Below are 28,000 nucleotides of genomic sequence, written 5' to 3'. Positions count from 1 at the left end.
TTGGTCCATCTGATGGACCCATTGACTTCCATTGAAACCACTCTATTGGTACTCCCAGCAAACTTTTACAAAATTAATTTATTTCAGCGGGCATCCTGGACCAAATACCTTGAACTTTGACCTTAATATCTAACCTTGGAGTTGGTAGAAATTTTGGGGGAGTTACATGGTCTCAAAGTCCATTGCATAGTTGTCCCATTGATTTCAATGTTAATTTTGCACAAAAAGAACATTTTTTTTTTACTTACAGCAAATTTTTCAAAAAATCATTATTTCCTTGATGTTACACATCTCACCTTGACTCAAGCGGTTAAAATTGTAGTTTCTAATGTGTTTGCCTATTTCCCCATTTTCCCCCAGTTTTGGCATAGCAATCAATTCCATACAGTTTACATGAAATGTAAAAAAAACGGATTCCTATGCCAAAGATGGGAAAATATTAGAAAACTGAATTTGACAGTCCACACTACTGATTTGAAGCCTTTAGACCAGGATAGATGCTGGACTAAAGCTCGTTTGTGTTTTTGGGGGAAAATGGCTGGAAGTCCAAAACATGCGCTTTTTGGATTTTTACAAAAAATCACAAAAAATACAAAAACCCACTGACATCATCAGTAATGTCATCAGTGACATATTGACAAAAAATCATCTCATGACATCACTGATGATGTCATAGGCTAGTGATGTCATAGCTATTGTGACATCATGCCTGCAAATCTTTGATACTAGGCATCTTGCAGTGGTGACTTTTGTAAAAGACCCCAACCTGCCCATAATATCAGACCCAAAGCCAGTTTGTCTTTATTGAAATGGAAAAAAAAAACACTTTTTTTTTTATGTACTTTTTTTTTTTTTACTGTACTTACTGTACACTGGCATTTGAGGGGTTAAAATTCGAATAGGTATGAAATGTTGGTATGAGGTATTAGGGAAGAAGTTACCAATGAATTATAAACAGTCAAAAATTTAAAAATTTAAATTAATATTTATAAATTAGTACAGTATTCTCGTTAAGGTCCATCAGATGGACCAAGATTAAATTGAGGATTCCGCGGCAGCAGGGTACAAGGGTTAAGTAATGAATGCAAATGCTGTTGTAATCTGGGGTTGATTTTCCTTTTAAATAGACTATGGATAGGTCATAGTTTATCCTCCTGCTTTAATCTAATCTTTGAGTTTAAGAAGAATGATACATATGATATAGCTTAAGTTTCCCGTTCCAGGACCCCATGGCCCGCAGAACTTCACACAGCCTTATGATTGCTATGATTTGGGTTCAAGCCCGTCTCTGGGTCAGCTCTTCACTCTTGCCCGGTAGATTCAGACGATTCTCCCCACTGACTCCTTCCCCTCTCTCTCACCTGATTAGAATTTCTGCCGTGGCCTCTGGGATTGGACGATTTCAACATATTTTATTTAACTGCTTTTGTAAGCCCTAATATTCAGCAGCTGTGATCTATAGCTGAATTACAATTTTCAGGGTCAAGGAGGGACTTGGCTGCGGCAGAACCGCTGTGCCGGTGGGGGGGGGAAAGGGGGAGTGACGGTAAAAGGAAAAAACACAGAGAAAGGGGGAAGAATCTCACGAGTTGTCTTTAAAAATGAATGAGAAAATGGGTAATCCCAGAGTCACGGCATGAAAAGAGGCAAAATCAATACGGCCTCTCAGTTCACTGGGGCCCTCACAAGTCCTTGAGATGAACAAAAAGTTGTGCATTTTGTTGAAACGGCCATACGTCTCAATAGTGTGTGTGTGTGTATGTTGTGCGTTTGTGTGTCAGAGCGAGCATGTGTGTGTGAGCTTCTCTCTTTAGAGATGCAGCATTGTGTTTGCAAGGTTGGAAGACTGTGTACAAGGTGTATGTGTGAAAGTTTAGCCCTTACTTAGTTACTTTACTTACAGTAGGAGCTTGAGTGAAATATGATGTGATTACATGTGACTGATCAAGCTTGGGCCAATGCTGCAACAAGCCAGTTTGCCTGTCTCAACAGTTTGAGGCCACCACAGACAATCCGGGATTTCTTAGCGCGTGGCGAGCGAGGCACTGTTTTCTGATGGGAGGCGCAAGGATATAAGGTGACATCATACAGATTCTGTAACCTTTGAACCCCCCCCCCCCACACACACACACACACAACACACACCTCGCCACAATCCAATTCCACTTCCTGGCCTGTGAGGAGAAAAACCGCCCGATGAGCTCCAGGATTGGACACCCTCTTATGAATATTTAATTACCACCAACCATCTGAGGCAGAGTTGTCGTATGTGTGTGTGTGTGTGTGTGTGTGTGTGTGTGTGTGGGGGGTGTTGTGTTGGATGCCCTTTTCCCAGACAATGCAATAATCTCTATCATCCATCCCCTCCACCCTTTTGTCCAGCTGTTTGGGTGCTGGCTCTCACCTTATTTCTCTCCCTCTCACCTTCCTATTCCGTCCATCCATCCCCCACCCCAGCACCCCTCACCCCCTCCGTGCTGTCATGCTAAGCGATGCCCCCCCCAGTTCATTAGTGAGCTCTTCAGTAGCCTGTCATGGCGGATGTGCTCCATCAAAGCTGATCGACTCCCCGTTTTTCCAGAAAGATGTCGCGGGTTATCACCGCACGCTCAGATCTCCGGCTACGGGGGGAGCATGACTGGCAGCCCGTCTTTTGAAGACAGTGATTCCTCCACTGATGCCTCCCAGTTGGAAATTTAGAATCGTGTCTGCTAAGGCGCCATATGCAAAGTAAATTACTGTACAGGGGTGAGCCCAACTAGCTTCTCCCTCTCTCTCTCTCTGTTAACGTTCGGGCCACTGACTGCCTCGCAGGCAACCTGGCCTCCTTTGCGCTCATCCTCCCTCATCTCTGTCTCTTTCCATCATACTGAAACAGATTAAAGAAAACTCGTTCACATCTGGAAAGAAGCACCAAAATTGGCACAAATACTCCCTTGATCAAACCTATTAGCCATGGAAAAATAAATAAATCAAGATTTTTCCAAGATGGCCACCATTTCCAGCCCAGAAATACTATTTTGAAAGCAACTTTGTGTAGAATTGTCCATTATGAACGCTCTTTCTATCAAACCATACATTTATGACCACAGAGAAGCCAGATTTAATCCATGTAAATCAAAATATGGCTGCTTTTTAAAAATATGGCTGCCATTTGTCATTTTTACGATAGAATTTCACTGTCCAGGGCGGTTATGATGCTTGTGTCAAATGACAGGTTTTACTTTTTTTTTGATTTATTTATTTGGTGAAATGTCAACAAAGATACAGGGTACAGACAATCACCGAGGATAAAAACACAATAAAGCCTGGCTATTTCAAGCACTGGCTTGGAGAGGGGAGGATTTGCGACCGCCCAGGTTCAGAGGCAAGACAAGAAAAGCAATCTATCTAAAAGCTATCAATGCTAAATCTATCTTTTCTAGTTTGTCGTTTAGTCACAAGGAAACGAGCTCAGATGGTCTCAGGTTGGGTCTTTTTTCGGGTACTCGAGTGTGTTGGCGGGCCGCTTGGAGCCGAACTCTCACCATCGTCGTCCTCGTCCTTGACTCCGTCTCCCTCTCAGTCAGAGTCCAAGGCCTTGCTGTCATCGATGTTGTATCCGTCCAGGTAGGTGAGCTGTGGGAGGAGCTTGAAGATGGACTCTCTGTAGCCGGCCAGGTTGGTCACCTCACAGTTGAACAGGTCTAGGCTCTTCAGCTGGGGAAGGTTTTTCAGGGGCTCCAGGGTGCTGATGTCTTTGATATTGTTCGAGCTGAGGTTGAGGTGCATTAGGTTCACCAACCGCTCTGCCAGGACCTCCAGACCCCCCGATATCCTATTGTCACTCAACTCCAACTTTTTGAGTTTTTCCAATTTGGGTATATCCGATACGCTGACCAGGCCGACGACGTTGATGAGGCTGAGCAGCTCCAGGTTTACAAACTGCTCTGTGATTCCCTCAATTTTTCCCTCACTGGATCGACAGTCATTCAGAACCAACTCCTGGACATCCACCGGCGACGTGTTCCGCAGCTCCAAGGACACTCGCCTTTTCATGTCCATTTTCCGCTAATTTCTGTGTCGGATCTCTGTAGGCGCAAACTAGTTTCTTCTTCTCCTTCTCTCTTCTCTTACTATGAAAGATTCAAAATTATACATCATAAATCCTTTTTATATCTCCTGCTATTTACTGGATATTTGTTTTAAAGTAGCCTAATGTGAAGAATATAAAGATTATTTTAGCAAAACATTTACTAGAAATGATGTACAGTACAGTAAACTCTGACTTGAGCAATTGTAATGTCATCAGTGATGTCACTCGAGCAATTGTGATGTCACTCACGCCAATTGTAATGTCATCAGTAATGTCACTTGAGTGATTGTGATGTCTGAGTGATGTCATCAGTGATGTCACTCCTAGTAATCGCTCTTCGTGCAAATAAAATGTACATTTTCTGTCAAGCATTTCTAATCGCATTACTCTAAAAACCATGCAGAGTAAATGGCAGAAGGAGAACCTAACCATAGTTCAAAACCTGTCCTTTGACACCAGAATCATCAAAATCACCCTGGACAGTGAAATTCTATGGTAAAAATGGCTGAAATGGCAGCCATCGTTTAAAAAGGCAGCCATTATGAATTTTATGTGGTATAAATCTGGCTTCTCTGTGGTCATAAATGTATGGTTTGATAGCAAGATAATTCATATTGGACAATTCTACACAAAGTTACCCCCAAATAACTATTTCCGGGGTGGTGGACATCTTCGAAAAGCCTTGATTTTTGTGTGGAGAATAGTTTTTTATTAAAACAACAATCCCCAAGGAGTATTTGTGCCAATTTTGTACTGTACAGTAATTGTAATTTGATACTTCTTTCCACTTGTGATGTGTTTTTTTTTACATTAAAAATGCATTTAATCTGCTCCACTATCATCTGTCCACCTTTAAAATGAACAGCAACATTATGTCAGGCAATCATGAATTTGCTGCTCAATGGTTTCTCTTGTTGCTGTGTCCATCACTGTAATTCCAGTGTCTGAAGATATAGCGGAGAGATGCATTCAGTAGAGGTGGTCATCATATACATAAGCACAATATTTAATAGCTCACAAAAAAACAACTATTATTACCTGAAACCTCTACTTGGGCATACTGACATTCAATTACTAACATCTGTTACATGGAGGAATTACACGCTGCGCCAGTTACTCAACTCCTAAACGAGCGCTACGGCCTTACAGCTACCACTACCGGGTCCTGGTCCATTATATCCATGTCTCCATTATCATGCAAATGACAATGCTGGTTACACTGTATCTGTCTTTGTAGTGGTAAAAACGTTAATTTCAGCTCAAAGGCTGCTGTGGCAGTATTCTACAGGGAGGAGAGACGGTGGGTAAGATGGAGGGGAGGGGAAGGGGGTGAGTGGTTTAGCCTGGCTCAGCCTGAGCTCTGACCTGTCTCTTTGTGTTTCTATTGTCTCAGCAGCCGTGCTGTAGCCTAGCTGTATTCTGCAGCTTACAGTAGCTGTATTCAGCGTCTCGGTATTCTGTAGCCTAGCTGTATTCTGTAGCCGTGCTGTAGCCTAGCTGTATTCTGCAGCTTACAGTAGCTGTATTCTGCAGCCGTGCTGTATTCTGTAGCCGTGCTGTAGCCTAGCTGTATTCTGTAGCCGTGCTGTAGCCTAGCTGTATTCTGTAGCCGTGCTGTAGCCTAGCTGTATTCTGTAGCCTAGCTGTATTCTGTAGCCTAGCTGTATTCTGTAGCCGTGCTGTAGCCTAGCTGTATTCTGTAGCCTAGCTGTATTCTGTAGCCTAGCTGTATTCTGTAGCCTAGCTGTATTCTGTAGCCGTGCTGTATTCTGTAGCCGTGCTGTAGCCTAGCTGTATTCTGTAGCCTAGCTGTATTCTGTAGCCGTGCTGTAGCCTAGCTGTATTCTGCAGCCGTGCTGTAACCTAGCTGTATTCTGCAGCCTAGCTGTATTCTGTAGCCGTGCTGTAGCCTATCTGTATTCTGCAGCCTAGCTGTAGCCTAGCTGTATTAGGCTAGGTGTGGGCAGGCAGGCAGACAGTGCTGCCGCTGGCTTTGCCCGCCATGCGAGCGCAGGTGTAAATATCAACTCCGGGGCTTTCCCCTCCTTCCTTCTTCCCCGATGGTGTCAGCTTCTTCCACCCAGCATGGAGCACGGAGAGGGGAGGGGAGGCAATGCAAGTCATGACACAGCGTCTCGGTTGCAGAGATGCAGTGCCGCTTTTAATGACAAATGTTAAACAACACCGGCGTCGACAGAGTCATCCAAAAGTCATCCGAGTAGAGTGTAGGTTTTGGGTGGAGAGCTGCAGCACAGAGTCATGTTGAGATGGAGGCGACAGAATGAACAGCAGATCGGCTGTCGACATGGACACAGAAAGACAGACGGATCTATTCGCACTGCTTTGACATTGGCCATTCCAGCTCGAGCTCGACCAGTGCATGGAAGCACACGCATGCACACACACACACACATAAACACACAAACATGCCATGTATATACGGCCAACAGCCCTGCGACTTGGCCAAATAATGGGGGGCATTGTCACGTCTTTGTGAGCACAAACGCCATTAAAACGGTGGACAGCGCTGATGGTGCTGAAAGAGAAGGCAGATAAAGGGGGCGGGGCATGAGGAGAGAAAGAAAGCCATTCTGCTGGGCCGGGTGGCGTACAAACGGAGAACATGGCTCCTCTTCTGCAGCCGTATACTAGAGCGTGTGTGTGTGTGTGTGTGTGTGTGTGTGTCTGACGGTGGACATCCACCACATGTATGACAATGTGTGTATAGTGTGTGCGTGCGGGAATCAAACAGTGAACATATTCATCCCCGAGTTGTCAAAAAGAGCTATTGTGGCGTTTCCCTCCTGGCTCGTTGTTGTTGATGGGCCTCCTTCAATACGGGGGGGGGGGGCAAGTCTCGTGGAGATGAGACGCCCACCCTCCCGTCGTGATCCCACCGCCGGAGCTGTTTATCCGTTGAAGGCCCCGCCCTTCAAGGCCCCGCCCTTCAAGGCCCTGCCCTTCAAGGCCCCGCCCTTCAAGGCCCTGCCCTTCGCTGGGGGGACCGGCGGCTCAAACGATGCTTGTCACAATCCCTTGTCGTCCTAAATGGTTGACAAACATCAGGCGTTTGGTAATGGCGGCACGTCGAGAGAGGTTCCTTGACTTCTTCTACTTTAATGTATAGCTTCCTCGAGGAGTGGGGCGACCGCCGAGCGAGTCGGGCACACACAGGCACTGCGGGCGTGAGGTGGGGGAGGGGGACAGGTGTAACGTTGAGGTAACGCCTCAACGTCAAAGCTCCCAAAGTCTTGGAGGTTTATCAGCCGAGCGATATGATCACTCGTGTACCGTCGCTATATCAGGGCAGATTCGAGTGGGAATGTTTGAGCTCTCAGCTAAGGACGTGGTTGGCGGAGACAATGACCGCATTGCTCCGACCAGGGACACCCAAAGACTAGATCCTCTTTCTGGCAAACACGAGAAGGCAGGGGAAGCTTCAAAAACACTTTTCATACATCAAATAATTAATTGCTCTCTGCTCCTCCTCTCCCGTCCCCGTCTCTCTCTCTCTCTCGCTCTCTCTCTGTATGGAAGACACAGCTCCAGTCACTTAAGGAGGGTTAACACCCGTCTAAATTAAATATTAAAAGGTGTCTGTACCTGCTGCTATTGTTGCCCCTTGGAATAAGATATAACCTATTTTTGACAAGTTTTCATCCTCAGCCTTCTGCGGCGAGACGCTCGTCGAAAACCAAATCAGTGGATACGGGTTGGGGGGGGGGGGGGGGGGGATTGATGAATAATCTAGTTCATATTCCAAAGACACACGACACTCTGAGGGAGAGAAAGACAGGGACGCAGAGAGGGAGAGAGAACTGGGCAGGTGGAGAAAGATGGAGAGAAAGCGGGATGGATGGATGGATGGAGAGGGGGAAGATAAAAGAGGGCGGGGGGAAGCGAGTGATGGTAAAGGGGGGAAAGAAAGAGAGGAGAAATGGAAGAGAGGCAGACGATAGCCATGGTATCACATGACACTGCTCCTGTTTAAATAATAAAACAGGACGGGGCTCTAAACAAATCGTTATCTGCCCCTCCCTCCCTCCCTCCCTCCATCCTTCCCTCCCTCCCTCCTTCCCTCCCTCCTTCCTTCAAAAACGTGTTTTAATGCCATTTCTTAATGAACATAATAGCCCGGCGCTAATAATGAAACAAAAATAAAAACATCTAAAAACGCATGGCGGCGGCGGTGGCGGAGGGGCCCCCGCGAGTTGTCGCCGGCGCTCAATTATTTCCTTGTCAAGTGGGTGTGTTTTTAATGAGGCCCTGTGGGACTGACGTCTGTCAGTCAGCCCTGACTTTTTGACACCATTACAACTTCAAATAGAAGCCGCCGCCACGCTGCCTTCCACCGCTCGCTATCGCTCCGCTCATCTGACAGGCTGGGGGGAGGCGGGGTGAGGGGGGGAGAAAAGGTTGGCAAGAGAGGTAAAGGGAGGAGGTGGTGTGTGTGTGTGGGGGGGGGGGAGAGAGGGAGGGAGGAGAGCACATAGCAGAGAAACACCAAGGCCCAGATCAGATCCAGTGATGACACACATTGTGCAATCACTAAGGGTCATTATCACCTGAGGTTTGTCACACTGCCAGGGATTTAACCCCTCCTAATCCTTCCTTCCTGATTTAACCCCTCCTAATCCTTCCTTCTTGATTTAACCCCTCCTAATCCTTCCTTCTTGATTTAACCCCTCCCAATCCTTCCTTCTTGATTTAACCCCTCCTAATCCTTCCTCCTTGATTTAACCCCTCCTAATCCTTCCTTCCTGATTTAACCCCTCCTAATCCTTCCTTCCTGATTTAACCCCTCCTAATCCTTCCTTCCTGATTTAACCCCTCCTAATCCTTCCTTCCTGATTTAACCCCTCCTAATCCTTCCTCCTTCACTTCCTTCCTTCTTGATTTAACCCCTCCCAATCCTTCCTCCTTCACTTCCTTCCTTCTTGATTTAACCCCTCCCAATCCTTCCTCCTTCACTTCCTTCCTTCTTGATTTAACCCCTCCCAATCCTTCCTTCCTGATTTAACCCCTCCTAATCCTTCCTTCTTGATTTAACCCCTCCTAATCCTTCCTTCTTGATTTAACCCCTCCCAATCCTTCCTTCTTGATTTAACCCCTCCCAATCCTTCCTTCTTGATTTAACCCCTCCTAATCCTTCCTTCTTGATTTAACCCCTCCTAATCCTTCCTTCTTGATTTAACCCCTCCTAATCCTTCCTTCTTGATTTAACCCCTCCCAATCCTTCCTTCTTGATTTAACCCCTCCCAATCCTTCCTTCTTGATTTAACCCCTCCTAATCCTTCCTTCTTGATTTAACCCCTCCTAATCCTTCCTTCTTGATTTAACCCCTCCTAATCCTTCCTTCTTGATTTAACCCCTCCTAATCCTTCCTTCTTGATTTAACCCCTCCTAATCCTTCCTTCTTGATTTAACCCCTCCTAATCCTTCCTTCTTGATTTAACCCCTCCTAATCCTTCCTTCTTGATTTAACCCCTCCTAATCCTTCCTTCTTGATTTAACCCCTCCCAATCCTTCCTTCTTGATTTAACCCCTCCTAATCCTTCCTTCTTGATTTAACCCCTCCTAATCCTTCCTTCTTGATTTAACCCCTCCCAATCATTCCTTCTTGATTTAACCCCTCCCAATCCTTCCTTCTTGATTTAACCCCTCCTAATCCTTCCTTCTTGATTTAACCCCTCCTAATCCTTCCTTCTTGATTTAACCCCTCCTAATCCTTCCTTCTTGATTTAACCCCTCCTAATCCTTCCTTCTTGATTTAACCCCTCCTAATCCTTCCTTCTTGATTTAACCCCTCCTAATCCTTCCTTCTTGATTTAACCCCTCCTAATCCTTCATTCTTGATTTAACCCCTCCCAATCCTTCCTCCTTCACTTCCTTCTTACACCCAATGCGTTACGGCTGCGTTGCAGATCCGGTAAAACTGCCGGATCGACTCTCGCCCATGTTAATTGAGGGGTGATACATGCGGTACGGAAAAATTACACACCTGTTCTATTTTTGTCGGATCCCGCATCCGTCTGACAGATGACATGAGTGCGGGTCTGTTCACAGCCGTGCCGCATCTGTTCCGGAGCTGGTGGACATTAGCCTTTAATGATACGTCTTGGCGGGGGGTCGGCCCCACACGGGACGGTCAGAGGCGCACTATTTTGTTTGGCCATTAATGTGAGTCTTTGAAGCAGACGGTGGTGCTGCGGCTGTCAGGGTGGGGCTGTTGGTGGGTGGAGGGGGTGGGGGGGTTGAGGAGCCCCCACCCACTGCTGAGTCTCTGACACCTTCCAAAATGAAGCGTGGGGACGGCCACACCGAGCAGGGAGGCACAAGCACACGACTGGATCTGTGCGTGTCTGTGCGGTGCCGGGTGACGGGGCACGGGGCGGGCCGGGGGTACAAGGGTGACAGAGGGGGCGCGGGTCAAATGCTCCAATTTGTGTGTGGTTCCGATGAGCAGGCAAAGCTGAATGGAGATCTGTAGGGCATTAGATATTTTCAGGAATCCTGACTTATTGGAATTCTCTCAATAAAAATCTTGAATTCGGATTTCCGATCGATTCTGATTCACCTACCGGCGCTCAAGAATGGCTTTCCTCTCACAAACCTAAACAGCAGTAGACTCACATTTTCAAACAGCGGCAAACACATCGCACATCTCAGACAGCTTCAAGATCCATAAATCAATCCAATCCAAACCGACATACTGCATTATGACTTTTAGAACTTGACAAGGAAAAGATAGAACAAAAAGTACAAGTTCTAACACAGGTTAGCTGCATTTATATGAAAAGAAGAAGAAGAACAATAACAACCTTTGAGTTCAGTCAGCAAACTCGTACTTGTTTCAGTTGGTCCTGGTGTGCAGTCTACATTTCAGTCTACTCACTGACAACAACCCTAAATCAAAAAGACAAAACCAAACAAAACCAAACAAACAACAACAGAATTGTGGTCTATGTTCATGTAGAAGAGCTTCAACCTTCATAAAATATGCGGCTAACACAGAATCTTGAATCGAGAATTCATTTACGCATTTATAAATAAATAGTAACAGAATCACTGGTAATGGAAGCAAAAACACTATACATTGACTGTTAGTACATACTGTATGATGTGTATATGTATGTTAGTACATACTGTATGATGCCTACATACTGTATGATGCCTACAGTTATTAATTTTCTACAGTGACAGGTACATAAAAAGTCCATCGCAATTGGAATTGGAATTGGGGCAAAATCAGTGGAGATGTGTGTTGGGGTGCTGTGGGAGCAGGCATTGTACCAAATGTGGTTATTAAATCTATTTATAATGTCAGTAGAAAACATCGACTAACCGTTCTCATTGTAAAGTATGCAGTGGAGAGCTTGCAGTGTGTGTGTGTGTGTGTGTGTGTGTGTGTACATCTGTGTCTGAATTGTATTTATACATGTATGTGCCAAGGCTGGGGTCAACTCCCTCTCTATCAAACCAAATGAGAAGATGGGATTTTTCTTTTGCCTTTCAAAATCCAAAATATGTCTTGAAAGAGTTCACGGATCCTATCTCGAATGCAATCACTGACAACAAGCACTTTATTATTCACGAATGAAGAATGCTTTCACTTTAAATCGACCTTTTCTATGTGCGTCCCTCTATTCTGGGCTCTCTGAATGAGTGTGTGAACAGCACGTCTCTGAAGGCCCTGTCCTGTGTGCTGCTGCACGGAGCTGGACCACACAGTAACAGAAGACATGTCTCTGCTGTTTGTGCTGCACGGAGCTGGATCACACAGTAACAGAAGACATGTCTCTGCTGTTTGTGTTGCACGGAGCTGGACCACACAGTAACAGAAGACATGTCTGTGCTGTTTGTGCTGCACGGAGCTGGATCACACAGTAACAGAAGACATGTCTCTGCTGTTTGTGCTGCACGGAGCTGGATCACACAGTAACAGAAGACATGTCTCTGCTGTTTGTGTTGCACGAGGCTGGATCACACAGTAACAGAAGACATGTCTGTGCTGTTTGTGTTGCACGAGGCTGGATCACACAGTAACAGAAGACATGTCTCTGCTGTTTGTGCTGCACGGAGCTGGATCACACAGTAACAGAAGACATGTCTGTGCTGTTTGTGTTGCACGAGGCTGGATCACACAGTAACAGAAGACATGTCTCTGCTGTTTGTGTTGCACGAGGCTGGATCACACAGTAACAGAAGACATGTCTCTGCTGTTTGTGCTGCACGGAGCTGGATCACACAGTAACAGAAGACATGTCTCTGCTGTTTGTGCTGCACGGAGCTGGATCACACAGTAACAGAAGACATGTCTCTGCTGTTTGTGTTGCACGGAGCTGGATCACACAGTAACAGAAGACATGTCTCTGCTGTTTGTGTTGCACGAGGCTGGATCACACAGTAACAGAAGACATGTCTCTGCTGTTTGTGTTGCACGAGGCTGGATCACACAGTAACAGAAGACATGTCTCTGCTGTTTGTGTGAATACTTGCACATTGCGGCGGCCTCCCTCTATGTCTGTCACTCGTGCACGCGACAGCACATACATGCACGCGACTCTCTCCGTCACACACACACACTGTAAATAGGACATAGAGACACTGCGGAGCGCGTCATCATTCAGAAACCACGCCCAAAACGGGGGGGGGGGGGGGGGGGGGGGGGGAAACAAAAACTCCGCCCCCAATCCTGCCGTTCTCCTATGTCACGTGTTGCACACAAAGATCATAGAGAAGATGAACACTCCAACTTACTTCCTTGACAGCTAGATTCACATTTTTCTTCTCGCCAATCGGCAAACTTTAATTGCAGATTTGTTGTCTGCGCAGCCCACCACACAACAGCTTTTAGCTATGTTTAATTCAAGGAAAATGACGCTGGTGTTTGGAAGTGAATGGAGAGCTTTCCCCCGTGATGGGCGTGGCCTATTTCATGCAGTGTCTCTATGACTCCATCGACCCCATGGAAAAAAAACATGGGACCATATCTTATGCCCAGTGCAAGGGCAAGTGCAAGGGCAAGGGCAAGCGTAATCTTTGCTAGTTTCTAGCACCCAAAATCCATTTTCTTTTATTACCACTGGGTCAGTACAGTACATCAAAGGACGTGTTTCAGTGACTCAGTGGTAATTAAAATACAAAAAAGAGAGAAACTATAAGATAACGCTTGCTCTTGTAAGATACAACCCGTAGTTTCTACATATCATTAGCCTCATAGCATAATTTCCTACTAGCAATTGCTTAGGCAATTATGCTATGAGGCTAACGATATTTGAATCAGCTTCGACTTCTAAAAAACCCCATCCAGGTGGGGGCAGGGCAAAACCACACTAAAGGACAGCAGCAGGACTCTCTAAAAACACGGTATTTCATGCCTTACGTCCTGTTTTGTGTCAAGGTGTGCGCGTTCTCGTCGGCTGACGTTGGGCCGTCTCGTCACTTTCTCATGGCTTTACGACGGCCTTGACCGTAACCTAGCCCTCACCCTGACCTCACTGACGCCATGCCTAAACCTAACCCCCTCCTCTGCTGTGACAGAACGTGTTTCTAGTGAGGCCCGGACAACGACACCAATAATATCCACTATCATAAAAACATTGGTTCCTCGGAAAAGAGGGCGAGACACAGAAGCTGACAGGGAGAGGATGAAACCGAGAGGAGAGGAGAGGAAAGGAGAGGAGAGGAGAGGAGAGGAGAGGAGAGGAGAGGAGAGGAGAGGAGAGGAGAGGATGAAACCGAGAGGAGAGGAGAGGAGAGGAGAGGAGAGGAGAGGAGAGGAGAGGAGAGGAGAGGAGAGGAGAGGAGAGGAGAGGAGAGGAAAGGAAGAAAGAGGGAGGGCGTGCAAACTAGAAAAAGGTAGAGTGAAAGAAAGGGGGAACGGAAAGCAGGGAAGGAAAAACGCTTCCTGTCAGGGTCTTGGAAACAGTGATTCATGGGGACCATTTGTCCTAATTACACCAGAACAACGCTTTTGTCGCTATTAATCACGTGTGTGTGTGTGTGTGTGTGTGTGTGTGTTTGTGTCAGGGGGGGAACGTGTGTGTGTGTGTGTGTGTGTGTGTGTGTGTGTGTGTGTGTGTGCGTCGGAGTGTGTGCAGGCAGAGATCAGTGGCCTCGCAGATTGAAATAGATGGCCAGGATGATGGTGAGAAGGATGATGGCTCCGAGGATGAAGACGAGGACGCGATTCTGGATGATCCTGGAGAGAGAGAGAGACAGAGAGAGGGAGAAAGAGAGATGGAGAGGGGGAGAGAGAGAGAGAGAGAGGTAAGGCAGGGTTCACAGTAGTCACGTTGTGTCTACAGAGAAATGTAAAACACACCCAAAACATTCATATGTTTATGTGCAAACTAAATGACCAGCCATCAACCGAGGGGGTTATCATGTTTTATAGCCACCATGAGGCCTGCATACAGGCTATTTACTGGTATACAATCACTGGCACGGGAATCGCACGCACGTCGCACGCACACACACACACGCGCACACACACGTACGTGCACGCACGCGCACACACACAGACATGCACACACACAGACATGCACACACACACACACACACAAGATTTTAAAAACGACATAGCTCATGGCTCCTATCTAAAATGTCTCACAAATGATCTCACTCTCAGCCTCTTTACAACATTCATACAGACATTGCGTACACATACAAACATACAAAAAAAATGCAAGACCCATATAAACAAGGAGAAGGCGTGCACAATTGTGTGTACACACACACACACACACGCGCACACACACACGCGCACACACACACACACACACACACACACACACACACACACACACACACACACACACACACACACACACACACACACACACACACACACACGCACAGAGCAGACAAACTCTAAAAAGTTTATTTGCACAATAAAGTGGAAAAAGTGGCTCAGTAGGTTCCTGGAGGTAATAAAATCACTGACTTACTGATGGAATTTACCATAAAACGACTCACTCTTTTGCACATTTCAATTTTCCCACTGTGGCCTGAGTCAACTTGACAAGAGGGGGCTTTGAAGCAAAAAAAAAAACACAGACCAAGGGAGGGAGGGAGGGAGGGGCCAGGGGAGGGAGGGAGGGGCCAGGGGAGGGAGGGAGGGAGGGGCCAGGGGAGGGAGAGAGAGGGACCAGGAGAGAGCGTGGATGCTGGCGAGCTGGAGAGTGTTGGAGGTCATAGCGGCCGCATTGGGAGTGTGTGTGTGTGTGTGTGCAAATGTGTGTGTGTGTGTGTCCCAAAATTCTCCAGAGTCTGTCACGCCACACACACACACACACACACACACACGATCGGCTAACCCTCCGCTGCTCCTGACAAATGACAGAATTATCACATTTGCTGACATGTGGAGGGGTGGCGGAGATGGCGAGGGAGGGGGGCAGTGTCCACTTCTCTAAGCAGGAGATGAATAGCCCATGCTGTGGCCATCTATCACTGGGGAGGGGGCTGGCTGGCTGCTCACTCACCCTGCTACCCTCCAAAGCCCCACAGCCCCAGCCCGCTGGACCAGCCAGCCTCCTCCAGTCCAACAGCTCCAACTCCATCCCCGCCGCCAACAAGCGGCTACTTCTTCTGCAGCCCACTTCTGTTGAGATGCTGAGAAATGGAGGAACACACCGAATCCAACTTGAACTTAAGCGCAGTGCGTTTGTGCTTACGTCGTCATATTTGTGTTTGCATGGTAGTATTTTATTCACAGTAGTCTTTTTGTTTAGCTTGCACAACCGCTTTGCACAAAGCACTCTCCAGACCAAGACAAAAACAACGACACGTTAACACCTGCAGTACATCAAGGGGGCTACTGTTATAGGCTCCTAAAAACTGTAACCAATCACCTGTAACCACTCACCTGTAACCCCGCCCTGCTTCCACTGGGAACAGGACTTTGCCTATTTTAACTGGTTCAAAAGTCTCACCTGATATCTCCATTGCAAAAGGATTTCCATGCTTCTCGCTAAAACTCTGACCCCAAGTTCTGCTAAATGAAAGCCAATAGAGAGATTATATAATACGTAACCCTAACCCTAACCCTACAATGGCGATATCTGCGGAACGCTGGGGCTAGGGTTAGGGTTGGGCCTCCTGGGGGGCGTATCCAAAAACCAACAGCACCATCGTGCTCAGCGACCAGAAATAGGCCTAGTAGGATGTGTTTGGTGACGAAAACACCTTAGTAAATTTTTGCTCACAATGGAGACTCAGAATGGCGATATCTGCGGAACGCTGGGGCTAGGGTTAGGGTTGGGCCTCCTGGGGGGCGTATCCAAAAACCAACAGCACCATCGTGCTCAGCGACCAGAAATAGGCCTAGTAGGATGTGTTTGGTGACGAAAACACCGTAGTAAATTTTCGCTCACAATGGGGACTCAGAATGGCGATATCTGCGGAACGCTGGGGTTAGGGTTAGGGTTGGGCCTCCTGGGGGGCGTATCCAAAAACCAACAGCACCATCGTGCTCAGCGACCAGAAATAGGCCTAGTAGGATGTGTTTGGTGATGAAAACACCTTAGTAAATTTTCGCTTACAATGGGGACTCAGAATGGCGATATCTGCGGAAAGCTGGGGCTAGGGTTAGGGTTGGGCCTCCTGGGGGGCGTATCCAAAAACCAACAGCACCATCGTGCTCAGCGACCAGAAATAGGCCTAGTAGGATGTGTTTGGTGACGAAAACACCGTAGTAAATTTTCGCTCACAATGGGGACTCAGAATGGCGATATCTGCGGACCGCTGGGGCTAGGGTTAGGGTTGGGCCTCCTGGGGGGCGTATCCAAAAACCAACAGCACCATCGTGCTCAGCGACCAGAAATAGGCCTAGTAGGATGTGTTTGGTGATGAAAACACCTTAGTAAATTTTCGCTTACAATGGGGACTCAGAATGGCGATATCTGCGGAAAGCTGGGGCTAGGGTTAGGGTTGGGCCTCCTGGGGGGCGTATCCAAAAACCAACAGCACCATCGTGCTCAGCGACCAGAAATAGGCCTAGTAGGATGTGTTTGGTGACGAAAACACCGTAGTAAATTTTCGCTCACAATGGGGACTCAGAATGGCGATATCTGCGGACCGCTGGGGCTAGGGTTAGGGTTGGGCCTCCTGGGGGGCGTATCCAAAAACCAACAGCACCATCGTGCTCAGCGACCAGAAATAGGCCTAGTAGGATGTGTTTGGTGACGAAAACACCTTAGTAAATTTTCGCTCACAATGGGGACTCAGAATGGCGATATCTGCGGAACGCTGGGGCTAGGGTTAGGGTTGAGCCTCCTGGGGGGCGTATCCAAAAACCAGAGTTGTGGCCAAACATCCCAGGAATCCCAGGCTGGGGCGCGATCGCTCCGATGACGTCATACAAGCGAAAAAAACTAGTCTTGAGAATTGTGCCTTTTGACGAGCGATTTAAACACAGCGACAGAGCGATTCCAAAGGGTTAACTTGAGCGACAGGGAGAAAAATAAATATCTCGGTGTGAACACAGCTTTACACACACAAACCAAGGCTACAACAAGAGCCTGTGAGCATACACATAGCAAACATTCAATATGGCTTTTATTGTCAGCTACTATTTTACCATTCAAACAAAAAACTAAAAAACATCTGAGCAGCGGGAGCGGTATTGTGTTTGTTTTACTGCACCGTTGTGACGAAAAGAGAGCTGAGCCATTAGGCAAAGCTCTCGATCTGCTGGTTGATCTTCGTTCCTACTTCCTACCCTCACCTGTGGGCATGAAGGTCATGAAGGTCATGAAGGTCATGACCGAAAGAACAACATCACGGATACAAGCGGCCGAAATGGGTTTTCTCAGGAGGGTGGCTGGCATCTCCCTTAGGGACAAGGTGAGAAGCTCAGTCATCCATGAGGGACTGGGAGTAGAGCTGCTGCTCCTTCGCGTAGAAAGGAGCCAGTTGAGATGGTTCGGGCATCTGGTAAGGATGCCACCTGGTCACCTCCCTATGGAGGTGTTTCAGGCACGTCCAGCTGGGAGATGATATCTCCATGCTGCCCTGGGAACGCCTCGGGACCCCCCAGTCAGAGCTGGCTAATGTGGCCAGGGAAAGGAAAGTTTGGAGTTCCGGGCTTAAACTGCTACCCGATCCCGGATAAGCGGTTGAAGATGGATGGATGGATGAAAAAACAGAATACTATAAAACATTGTAGAGTATACATCATATGCCCACAACCCTGATTGGCTGTAGCCAGTTGGGGGGAGGGATCCTACAGTAACACTGATCACAGTGTGCTTAGTGATTGGCAGGAACACTGATCACAGTGTGCTTAGTGATTGGCTGTAGCCAGTTGTGGGGGAGGAGACCCTACAGGAACACTGATCACAGTGTGCTTAGTGATTGGCTGTAGCCAGTTGGGGGGAGGGATCCTACAGGAACACTGATCACAGTGTGCTTAGTGATTGGCTGTAGCCAGTTGGGGGGGAGGAGACCCTATAGGAACACTGATCACAGTGTGCTTAGTGATTGGCTGTAGCCAGTTGGGGGGGAGGAGACCCTATTCACCACGCCCACTTTTTCTCTCTTCCGTGTTCGACGCAACGTATTTGTTCTTCCGGTTCAGCGCTAGTTGGCGGCCATTTTCAAAATAAAACGTAACCTAACCCTATGAATGAAGTTTGGCAACATTCAGAATTAAGCTACACTGCGGCCAACTTCAGTTACATGTTCATAACGTTACTGCTGCGAGGAGCCGATGGCTGTACCCGGTCGGCATTTAAAGTTAGTTACAAAAGCACGTCGACAGTGTTTTCTCACTGCCAGCAGCCTAACTACAGTAGGGTTTGATAGATAGCTAGTCCGACCGGTGTCAGCACAGTCAGCGCTCCCGGTCCTCGCTGCTCGTTAAAGATTTCCAATAGGAGTTATTCTGATAAACTGGTCACATATATGTTACGTTCTCACCCGACAAATATTAAAACTTTAAAACGGTTTGGGGTTTTTTAGCTTGAAAACAGCTTTTTGGCAAGTCTAAATGACTGCGGTAGGCGTACTCTACTTCCATGTTTAAAACCGGAAAGACGATTACGAAATGACGTCATGCAGAAGCGTCCTTGTATGGGCAAAGAATAAGGTGAATAGGAACACTGATCACAGTGTGCTTAGTGATTGGCTGTAGCCAGTTGGGGGGGGGAGGAGACCCTATAGGAACACTGATCACAGTGTGCTTAGTGATTGGCTGTAGCCAGTTGGGGGGGGAGGAGACCCTATAGGAACACTGATCACAGTGTGCTTAGTGATTGGCTGTAGCCAGTTGGGGGGGGGGAGGAGACCCTATAGGAACACTGATCACAGTGTGCTTAGCAAGGACAAAGTCTCCCCCCATTCATTGACATCCATTATTTAGATTCATTATTTATCCAAGACCAATGCCCAGTGGAGATGCTAGTGTGTGTGTGTGTGTGTGTGTGTGTGTGTGTGTGTGTGTGTGTGTGTGTGTGTGTGTGCGTGCGTGTGTGTTGGGGGCTCCAGATTGCGTTGTGCTGCTGAGTGTTCATTTCACAGCTGGGGAACAGAGGGGAGGGGAACAGAGGGGAGGGCAACTGGAGGTCTTGGGGGAGTTGGGTGTAAAATATATACAGGAAGTTTGTTTTAACCTTTATGGATGAGGAGACGGGGTGCCAGGAGAAGGGGCTACATTTTGTATAAATTGTATTCATTTAAGGACCGATTTGGTCACAAATGACGTTGAATATCTTAAAACAATGTTCAAAGCATGAGGAATCTGACAGCGCTGCAATTTTAGAACTTTTTCTCTGGGGACACATACTTAAAAATATTTATCTTGACCTACACAAATCTAACAAAATATGATCACCATCATCATATGTTATCTCAGCTGTGGCAACGTAACATAAACAAGACGCTTGGTACAAATATAGAACTGCCTAGTCAAAAACTTTGAGCTGTCAAAGCACCCAAATTCTCTTGAATAAATTAAACCCATTTTAAAGCCACAGTTTAAAGGGATAGTTCAGTTTGTTTGAAGTGGGCTCCTATGAGGTACTTGCATACAGTCAGTGTACTACATGCAGTAGAATGCAGCCGGTGAGGTCCCAGTTTGGAGAAATTGAGACCGACCGCGTCAGGCAAGTAGAGCTGTCTGTTATAACCGTTCTAGCCTACATATAATGTTATAACCGAGCTGTCTGCTGAGTGTGAAGGAGCCATGAGGAAGAACGTAAAAAACAACAGAAGAAATACATAAAATGCTTCCATACTGCTCACCTGGTATAATCCAAGTCTCCACAAGCTTTGAGATGCCAAGTTGACTTGAAAAGATGTCATTTACACCCTGTTTTTAGCTGAAATCTGTACTGTAGCCAGGTGCGGCAGTACCTGCTAGTACAACAAGTGGAGTTGCTGCGCCTGGCTACCTTGAAGATTTCAGCTAAAAACATGGTGTAAATTATGTATTTTCATGTCAAATTGGCATCTCAGGGCTTGTGGAGACTTGGATTATACCAGGTGAGCAGTATAGACGCATTTTATGTAATTTTTCTGTTGCGTTTTACGTTCTTCCTCATGGCCTCCTTCACACTCAGCAGACAGCTCTACTTGTCTGACGCGGTCAGTCTCAATTTCTCCAAACTGGGACCGCGCCAGCTGCATTCTACTGCATGTAGTACACTGACTGTATGCAAGTACCTCATACAACCCCACATCAAACAAGCTGAACTATCCCTTTAAACGACAACTACGCAGATCAGTTTACCAACTCTGCACTGCATTTAATCCAGTATGAGCAACATGTCAGGGCTAAGCAACGAAACATAACCTCAAACAACTCATTCTATTATAATACTCCAAACCCCACACAAGAATTACTTTCAAACTACACCATCTTTGTGAGGTTTTCCAAGGGAGGGACCCCTTTGACAAGAGGGCCCTGAGCTGCGCAGACACACAGAGAGAGACACACACACACACACACACACACACACACACACACACACACACACACACACACACAGATACATACATATGCAGGCAGCCAGCCAGACAGTCTGGGAGGGGAGGGGAGGGGAGGGGGGGGGACAGGGGAGGTGTCCAGTTATAATTCACATGAGCCATGCTGAAATCCATTTAAGAAACAGTGTCTGTGACACTGTAAAGAGCCACAGGCCTGCCCTCTGACAGGCCTGCAGCCAGGATGTTACAGCCACACCCACCACAGAGGGAAGGGGCGGGGTCCACGCTCTCCTTTATTGGCTAGGAGGTGGTCAATTATTCTTTTTCCATTCAAATCACAAGATAGCGTTATTATTCATATCAAACAAGACACAAAATAATACTATAATAAAAGTCAATATTGTGTGTATGATGATCATGATCACACAAAGAGATGAACGATGGTTGTTGGTAAATAATAATAAATATGGAAAACATCCTGCTCATCTGACATTGACATGTAATAACGGGGCTGTAAAAAAACACAAAAAAACACAAAGAAGAGGACAGATCGTCTTCATAAACCTCTCTGGACAACTGACGTGTGTCATCTGTAATCTGCACATTGTCCATGTCAGACAAAGCACTTCTTGTCGACCAAATGATCAGTCAAATGAAAGTCTTTTTTACTTTCCTTTTAAACTGCTCAGGCAACAGAAGCCGCGAAAATAAAACTTCCACTGCAAATAGAAAAAAGACCCTCTGTTTCCCCACGAAAGAAATAATTTAAAAACCCCCAAAATTGGGCGTTAGGAGAGTGAAGAACATGGTTTTCTTCTGTCGTCTGGTTGATCCCGTCCTGAAACGTGGCCAGACAGAACAGAACTTATCAAACCGGATCCATCCTCTGGCTTTGACACTTGACATAGGGAAGGAAAGGGGTGGTGGTGTGTGTGTGTGTGTGTGTGTGTGTGTGTGTGTGTGTGTGTGTGTGTGTGTGTGTGTGTGTCGGTGCGTGCGTGTGTGTGTGTCCGTGCGTGCGTGTGCGTGTGTGTGCGTGTGTGTGAGAGAGAGAGAGAGTGAAGCATACTGTGCACATACAAGTGGGCAGCAGACATACATGCTGGCCCACATGCACCCCCCTCAACACACGCACGCACGCACGGACACACACACACACACACGCACGCACGCACGCACGCACGGACACACACACACACACACACACACACACACACACACACACACACACACACACACACACACGCACACACACACACACGCACGCACGCACGGACACACACACACACGCACGCACGCACGGACACACACACACACAGCTTAACTATACCCCACTCACTACTATGATCCCCACTCAAAGTACTTTTCCCCTTCGAAAAATAAATCAATAAAAAAATCTCCCACACATGTGTATGCAGACAGACAGACAGACAGACAGACAGACAGACCACAGTGGCTGGAACTGAGACACCAGCCAATAAGAGCGACTAATACTGGCCGTTCTATTGGTCCCTGATATTGCTTCAAACCCAGGCAGCCAGTCAGTGAACACCTTACTAGACAGAAATACAACACTGATGCTATGCACTTTCAGAAGGAGAGAGAGAGAGAGAGACATAGACATAGACATAGAGAGAGAGAGAGAGAGAGAGAGAGAGACTGACTGTTGTGAGTAAAAAAGAAAGTCAAATGACGAGTGCAAAAAAAATAAAGCAAGGCGGAAGGAAGGACAGAAATGGACAATACAACAGCAACAAGAGAGAGAGAGAGAGAGAGAGAGAGAGAGAGAGGGTGAGTGGAGAGAAAGAGGGATGGGGAGAAGAAACAGAGAGAGAGGGGGGAGCAAGAGAGGGAGAGAGAGAGAGAGAGGGTGAATGGAGAGAGAGAAACAGGGATGGGGAGAAGAAACAGAGAGAGGGGGGAGAGAGAGAGAGAGAGAGAGAGAGAGTCCGTTTACCCGGGGAGGCAGAGCTGGAGGAGAGGCTCCTCGGAGACAGATGAAAATAATGAGGACTTTTCTGTCAGGAAAGATTTACAAAATCGTACCAGTGTTATTAAAATTTAAAATCTCCCGTTTTCTCCTCCTTTTTTCACCCGCCCTCCCTTCTCTTCCTTTCCCTGTTTCCCCCCCCCCCCCCTCCTTCTCCAGCAGCACAGCCTTATTACCAGCTCTAATGAGCACCGGGATACACCTCAGCTGTGTGTGTGTGTGTGTGTGTATGTGAAGGGGGGGTGCAGGGGTCCACATCCCCAGTGCCAGCTCCATCAGTGCCCCAGATGCAACAGTCCCTTCAATGACACATTGGGTGAGGCGCACACACACACACACACACACACACACACATTTTAATTTCTTTATTGGATTTTCGATTAGAGACATTAATCGTATCAAAACCCAATAGTAGCAAGAGTCAATGCAATACAATACAAGATCATGCTCACAATGTTATCTGTAGGCTATAGACATGGGCAGATCAAAAAAAAGAAACATGAGGCTATGGGTATAAGTGACAGCGTCTTTTCCAAATGAAATGACTGCCAATGATGGCAGACACAGAGCAGTACTTGGCCAACTGTTTTGCAGCTTTTTTTGCCAGTCCAGCAAGTTGGAGTCCTCGCACACACATTTTATGAACATGCCCCAGACTACCAAATATCAAGACTATAATTTTACAATTATACCCACATGCAGAGATGGCATTTGCAAGTGTTTGATATTTTAGCCATTTATAACTGAAGCATGTATCCATGTACAAATCAAAGGAACATCCAATTTCTAAAATTAAAACAGACTTGGTGGATTCATTGATCATGACAATATCCGGAGTATTTGGACAGCTTTCAACAGTATTGTTAAATGTATTGTTAGATTGGGATGAGGCAAACCAGTTAATTTGAACAGTTTTGTTGATGTGGAATTGTGTGTGTTGTCCAGTGGCACGACGCAGTTCTTTAGCAGTCAAATCCACGACTTTTCTGTCAGGAAAGATTTACAAAATCGTACCAGTGTTATTAAAATTTAAAATCTCCCGTTTTCTCCTCCTTTTTTCACCCGCCCTCCCTTCTCTTCCTTTCCCTGTTTCCCCCCCCCCCCCCTCCTTCTCCAGCAGCACAGCCTTATTACCAGCTCTAATGAGCACCGGGATACACCTCAGCTGTGTGTGTGTGTGTGTGTGTATGTGAAGGGGGGGTGCAGGGGTCCACATCCCCAGTGCCAGCTCCATCAGTGCCCCAGATGCAACAGTCCCTTCAATGACACATTGGGTGAGGCGCACACACACACACACACACACACACACACACACACACACACACACACACACACACACACACACACACACACACACACACACACACACACACACCTTTTGATGGTTCTCAGAGGTGGCTGGACACACACAGATCTCAGACAGGCAGACCCCCCCCCCCACCACCCCCAATACAGTCTCAGTCAGACAGACATAAGCAGATAGGCCCCATCCTCCCAAACAAACACACACACACACACACACACACACACACACAGCGTCTCCACTAAAAACAAAGTTAGCTCCGGAGTTGCATCTCTCAGGCCCTCCCCTAGCCCTCCTCTCTCCACTCGTAGGCCAATAAAACTAAAATCAATGTGTGTCTGAGCCGTTCTGCCTCTCCTCCCTGCAGACCCGGCATGGGAATATGTGCTGCGCTGCGCGGGAGAGCAGGAAGCCAGGGAGGGAGGGGGGAGGAGGGCGGGGGGGATCAATGTGTTCACAAATGGTTTGAGTGATGGACATGGAGGTGGGTAGCTGGCGGGGCTAGATCCCCACTAACGCACCCACTTCTTATCACAAACTAATACAAATAAATATTTCATTACTGAAACGCGCGTGCACACACACACACACACACACACACACACACACACACACACACACACACACACACACACACACACACACACACACGACCGCGTGTGTCAAATCAGAATGTGTAAATGGGCTTTGGATCAATCTCATTTGTGTAAATAAAGTAAGTAACCTGGCAAACTTGCCACGTTTCAATCAAGTGAGTGAAAGAGGGGAAGAATGAGACAAAGTGCTGTGGTGCTTTTATCAAAACCTCCCAAAACAAGCAGATCAGGTTGGTGTGCTGCACTAAAGAGAGAATGACTTGACCTGTTTGCTAGTGATGTGATCCCACTATGTTCCGCCTACTGCCCCCAGGGGGCTGTTCAAGCTAAATGATGATTTTTGACACACACACACACACACACACACACACACACACACACACACACACACACACACACACACACACACACACACACACACACACACACACACACACACACACACACACACAGTGCAGTGTGCACTGTAGTGGGAAGTAGCCTGAATACCAGACTCAGTTCTCAGTCTCTAACTGTGTCGCTCAACTAGAGACTGAGGATTTTCTTTAGAATAAAAAAAACAATGCATCGTAACCAATCCAGAGTGTTTAGGGCGGTCCTTCAACGCATCGTAACCAATCCAGAGTCTTTAGGGCGGTCCTTCAACGCATCGTAACCAATCCAGAGTCTTTAGGGCGGTCCTTCAACGCATCGTAACCAATCCAGAGTCTTTAGGGCGGTCCTTCAACGCATCGTAACCAATCCAGAGTCTTTAGGGCGGTCCTTCAACACATCATAACCAATCCAGAGTCTTTAGGGCGGTCCTTCAACGCATCTTAACCAATCCAGAGTCTTTAGGGCGGTCCTTCATGCACTAGGGGCGGTGACATGCAGAAGATCAAATCAGAATCAAATAATGTAACGTTGCTCGGGACATCCATTTTCAATGTTTTAAAAAGCTCTGTCTGTATACCTCCAGTTTGTTTCACTACAGCAGTGGCTCCCAAACGGGGGTACGCACACCCCTATTGGTACGTGGAGGTACTACAGGTGGTACTTGAGAGAAAGGGGGGAAAAAAAGTAAGAATAAATCATGAAAATAAATGGAACTTTAAAATAAATCTGATCAGGAGGCACTAATTGCAACTATCACTCAATTTCTTATTTTGTACTGTTATATTAATCAAAAGGTGGGTTATCATTCATTCATTGCATCATAGCTATACTGCAGTTTTCTAAGCAACATGTTGTGGGGTAAAGGGGGTACTTGGATTCATAAATCAGGGAAAGGGGGTACTGAAGCCAAAAGAGTTTGAGAACCACTACAGAGTACAGATGAGGGAAGAGAGCGTCATCTCGGGTAACTTGACAAAGGCGCGTAGGTTTGTGAGCGCCAGTTCTCGCCGCCATTCAAACAATGATTTTTGACAAGAAGCTCCCCGACATTTGAGAGCTCCGCCTACTAATGGCTCAGACTACCCAGTACCTAAATACTACAATGCCCCAGCTTCACAAGGGTTTGTTAGCAAAATTGATGCGTAACCACTCAATGGCATGCTTAACCATGTAATATAACACAAGTAATACTGTATAGTACAAAATAGTGTAGTAACTATTCATGGTTGTTAACCAATTTATTTATTTTACTTACATCTATTTATATTATTATTACGATGAGGCTATTTGAAATGCCTATATTTATTATGGCACGTAAAATACTTGAAACAAATTCGATTTTGGGGCTATTTTTGCAGTAAGAAAAACAAAACATATATCTAATTATTTCCAAATGTACAAATGTATTGTAAAATGTGCCTTGGGGACATCAGTGCTACCATTTAAAGGCACACGTGTCAGGAAAGAGAAAGGCAGTGTAAAGAGAAAGTCCAAAAAGAAGCGGCAGACTTTTTGTTGACCTGTGTACAAAGTCTGTTTACGCAACTGAGAAGACGGATATCAAAAATGGACGGCTTTTGATTCAGAGGACGCGGCCTGAGCAAGGTATTTCATGTCAGCCTGCCTCTCTCTCTCTCTCTCTCTCTCTCTCTCTCTCTCTCTCTCTCTCTCTCTCTCTCTCTCTCTCTCTCTCTCTCTCTCTCTCTCTCTCTCTCTCTCTCTCTCTCTCTCTCTCTCTCTCCCCCACTTTACGCTCTCTCTTTATAAGAGCAGCACCAGGCCTCTACAAGTTCATCCATTTTTGATTTGGCGGCTAACAACCCTGGCCAGCAGAGCCTAGACTGGGACCGAGATCTCGCCTGGAAAAGTGTTGCAGGGAAGGAGGGAGCGAGGGAGGCAGGCAGAAGACGAGTGAAAGCAGGGGAGAGGAGGGATGGATGGATGGATGGAGAGAGAGAGAGAGAAGGAAGGAGGAAATACAGCGTGGGAGGAGGAGTGTGTGTGTGTATGAGAAAGGGAGAGATGGAGAGAAAGGAAGAGAGAGAGAGAGCGAGAGAGAGAATACATTGTTTGCAACTCTTTCTGGAATTTTTTAAGAACTTTTTTGCCGGCAGCGATTGCAGGCAGCTGCGGCAGCTTCTCCCCCATGCCGGTGTGATGTACAGGTGGCTTTCTGAGCTCCATACGTACAGATCCTTCCCCTGCCTGGCTCCCTGCCAGCACCTCCCTCCTCTCTCCCTGCCTCCTCTACCTCCTTCTCCCTCTCCAGCATCTCATCTTCCCTTTATCGCATCACTTACACCTTCAGTGCCTTTATTCAAATCTCCCATTGCATTGTTTTTCACACGCTCTTCCACCAATCGTGCCCCCCCCCCCCCCTATCTCTCACTCTTGCTGAAGGAGGGGGGGGGGGGGGGGGGTATGAGAGTTTGTTGTTGTTGTTGTCTTGTCTGCCCTGTGTTGTTGTTATGACAGAAGCATGCCAACAGCTGATATTCACACTCAGGTCAATGTAGGCTGACTAACACAGGCTTGTTCAAGGCTGCGGTGAAACCACAAGCTACTGTAGAGGAGTGTGTGATGCGTTACGTACGCTCGCTTTTCTGAGTTTGGGCGCGTCACAACAAAACCGAAACCGGCAGAGGCAGTTAGATCATTTGAATAGTCAAATCATTTGGAATAAGGACTCTTAACCGCCAGGCTGGATTTCACTGCAATAACGGCGACAA

General features: G+C 46.9%; 2 protein-coding genes across 3 annotated transcripts in view; both read right to left on the bottom strand.

The window, feature by feature from the left end:
* Nucleotides 1-3,561: 3,561 nt before the first annotated feature.
* LOC310775347 (acidic leucine-rich nuclear phosphoprotein 32 family member A-like) lies at nt 3,562-4,044 on the bottom strand (the record flags this gene model as incomplete). The annotated part of the gene is made up of 1 exon (XM_083635496.1): nt 3,562-4,044. The coding sequence occupies one exon, from the start codon at nt 4,042-4,044 to the stop codon at nt 3,562-3,564; it is 483 nt and encodes a 160-aa protein (XP_083491622.1).
* Nucleotides 4,045-13,342: 9,298 nt separating this feature from the next.
* Nucleotides 13,343-28,000, bottom strand: part of vti1a (vesicle transport through interaction with t-SNAREs 1A) — a 191,898-nt gene continuing 177,240 nt past the window's right edge. Inside the window, exon 8 of one of the 2 annotated variants that reach the window (XM_083635728.1) lies at nt 13,343-14,279. In XM_083635728.1, the coding sequence (XP_083491854.1) occupies nt 14,186-14,279 (94 nt within the window). In that variant the 3' untranslated portion in view covers nt 13,343-14,185. The remainder of the gene's footprint in view (nt 14,280-28,000) is intronic. The other variant, XM_083635729.1, reaches the window with a different exon arrangement.

Source organism: Poromitra crassiceps (assembly GCF_964638095.1).
Source record: "Poromitra crassiceps genome assembly, chromosome: 4".
NCBI lineage: Eukaryota > Metazoa > Chordata > Actinopteri > Beryciformes > Melamphaidae > Poromitra > Poromitra crassiceps.
Note: the sequence above shows the minus strand (reverse complement) of the source record. Positions and strands in the feature narration are given on the sequence as shown.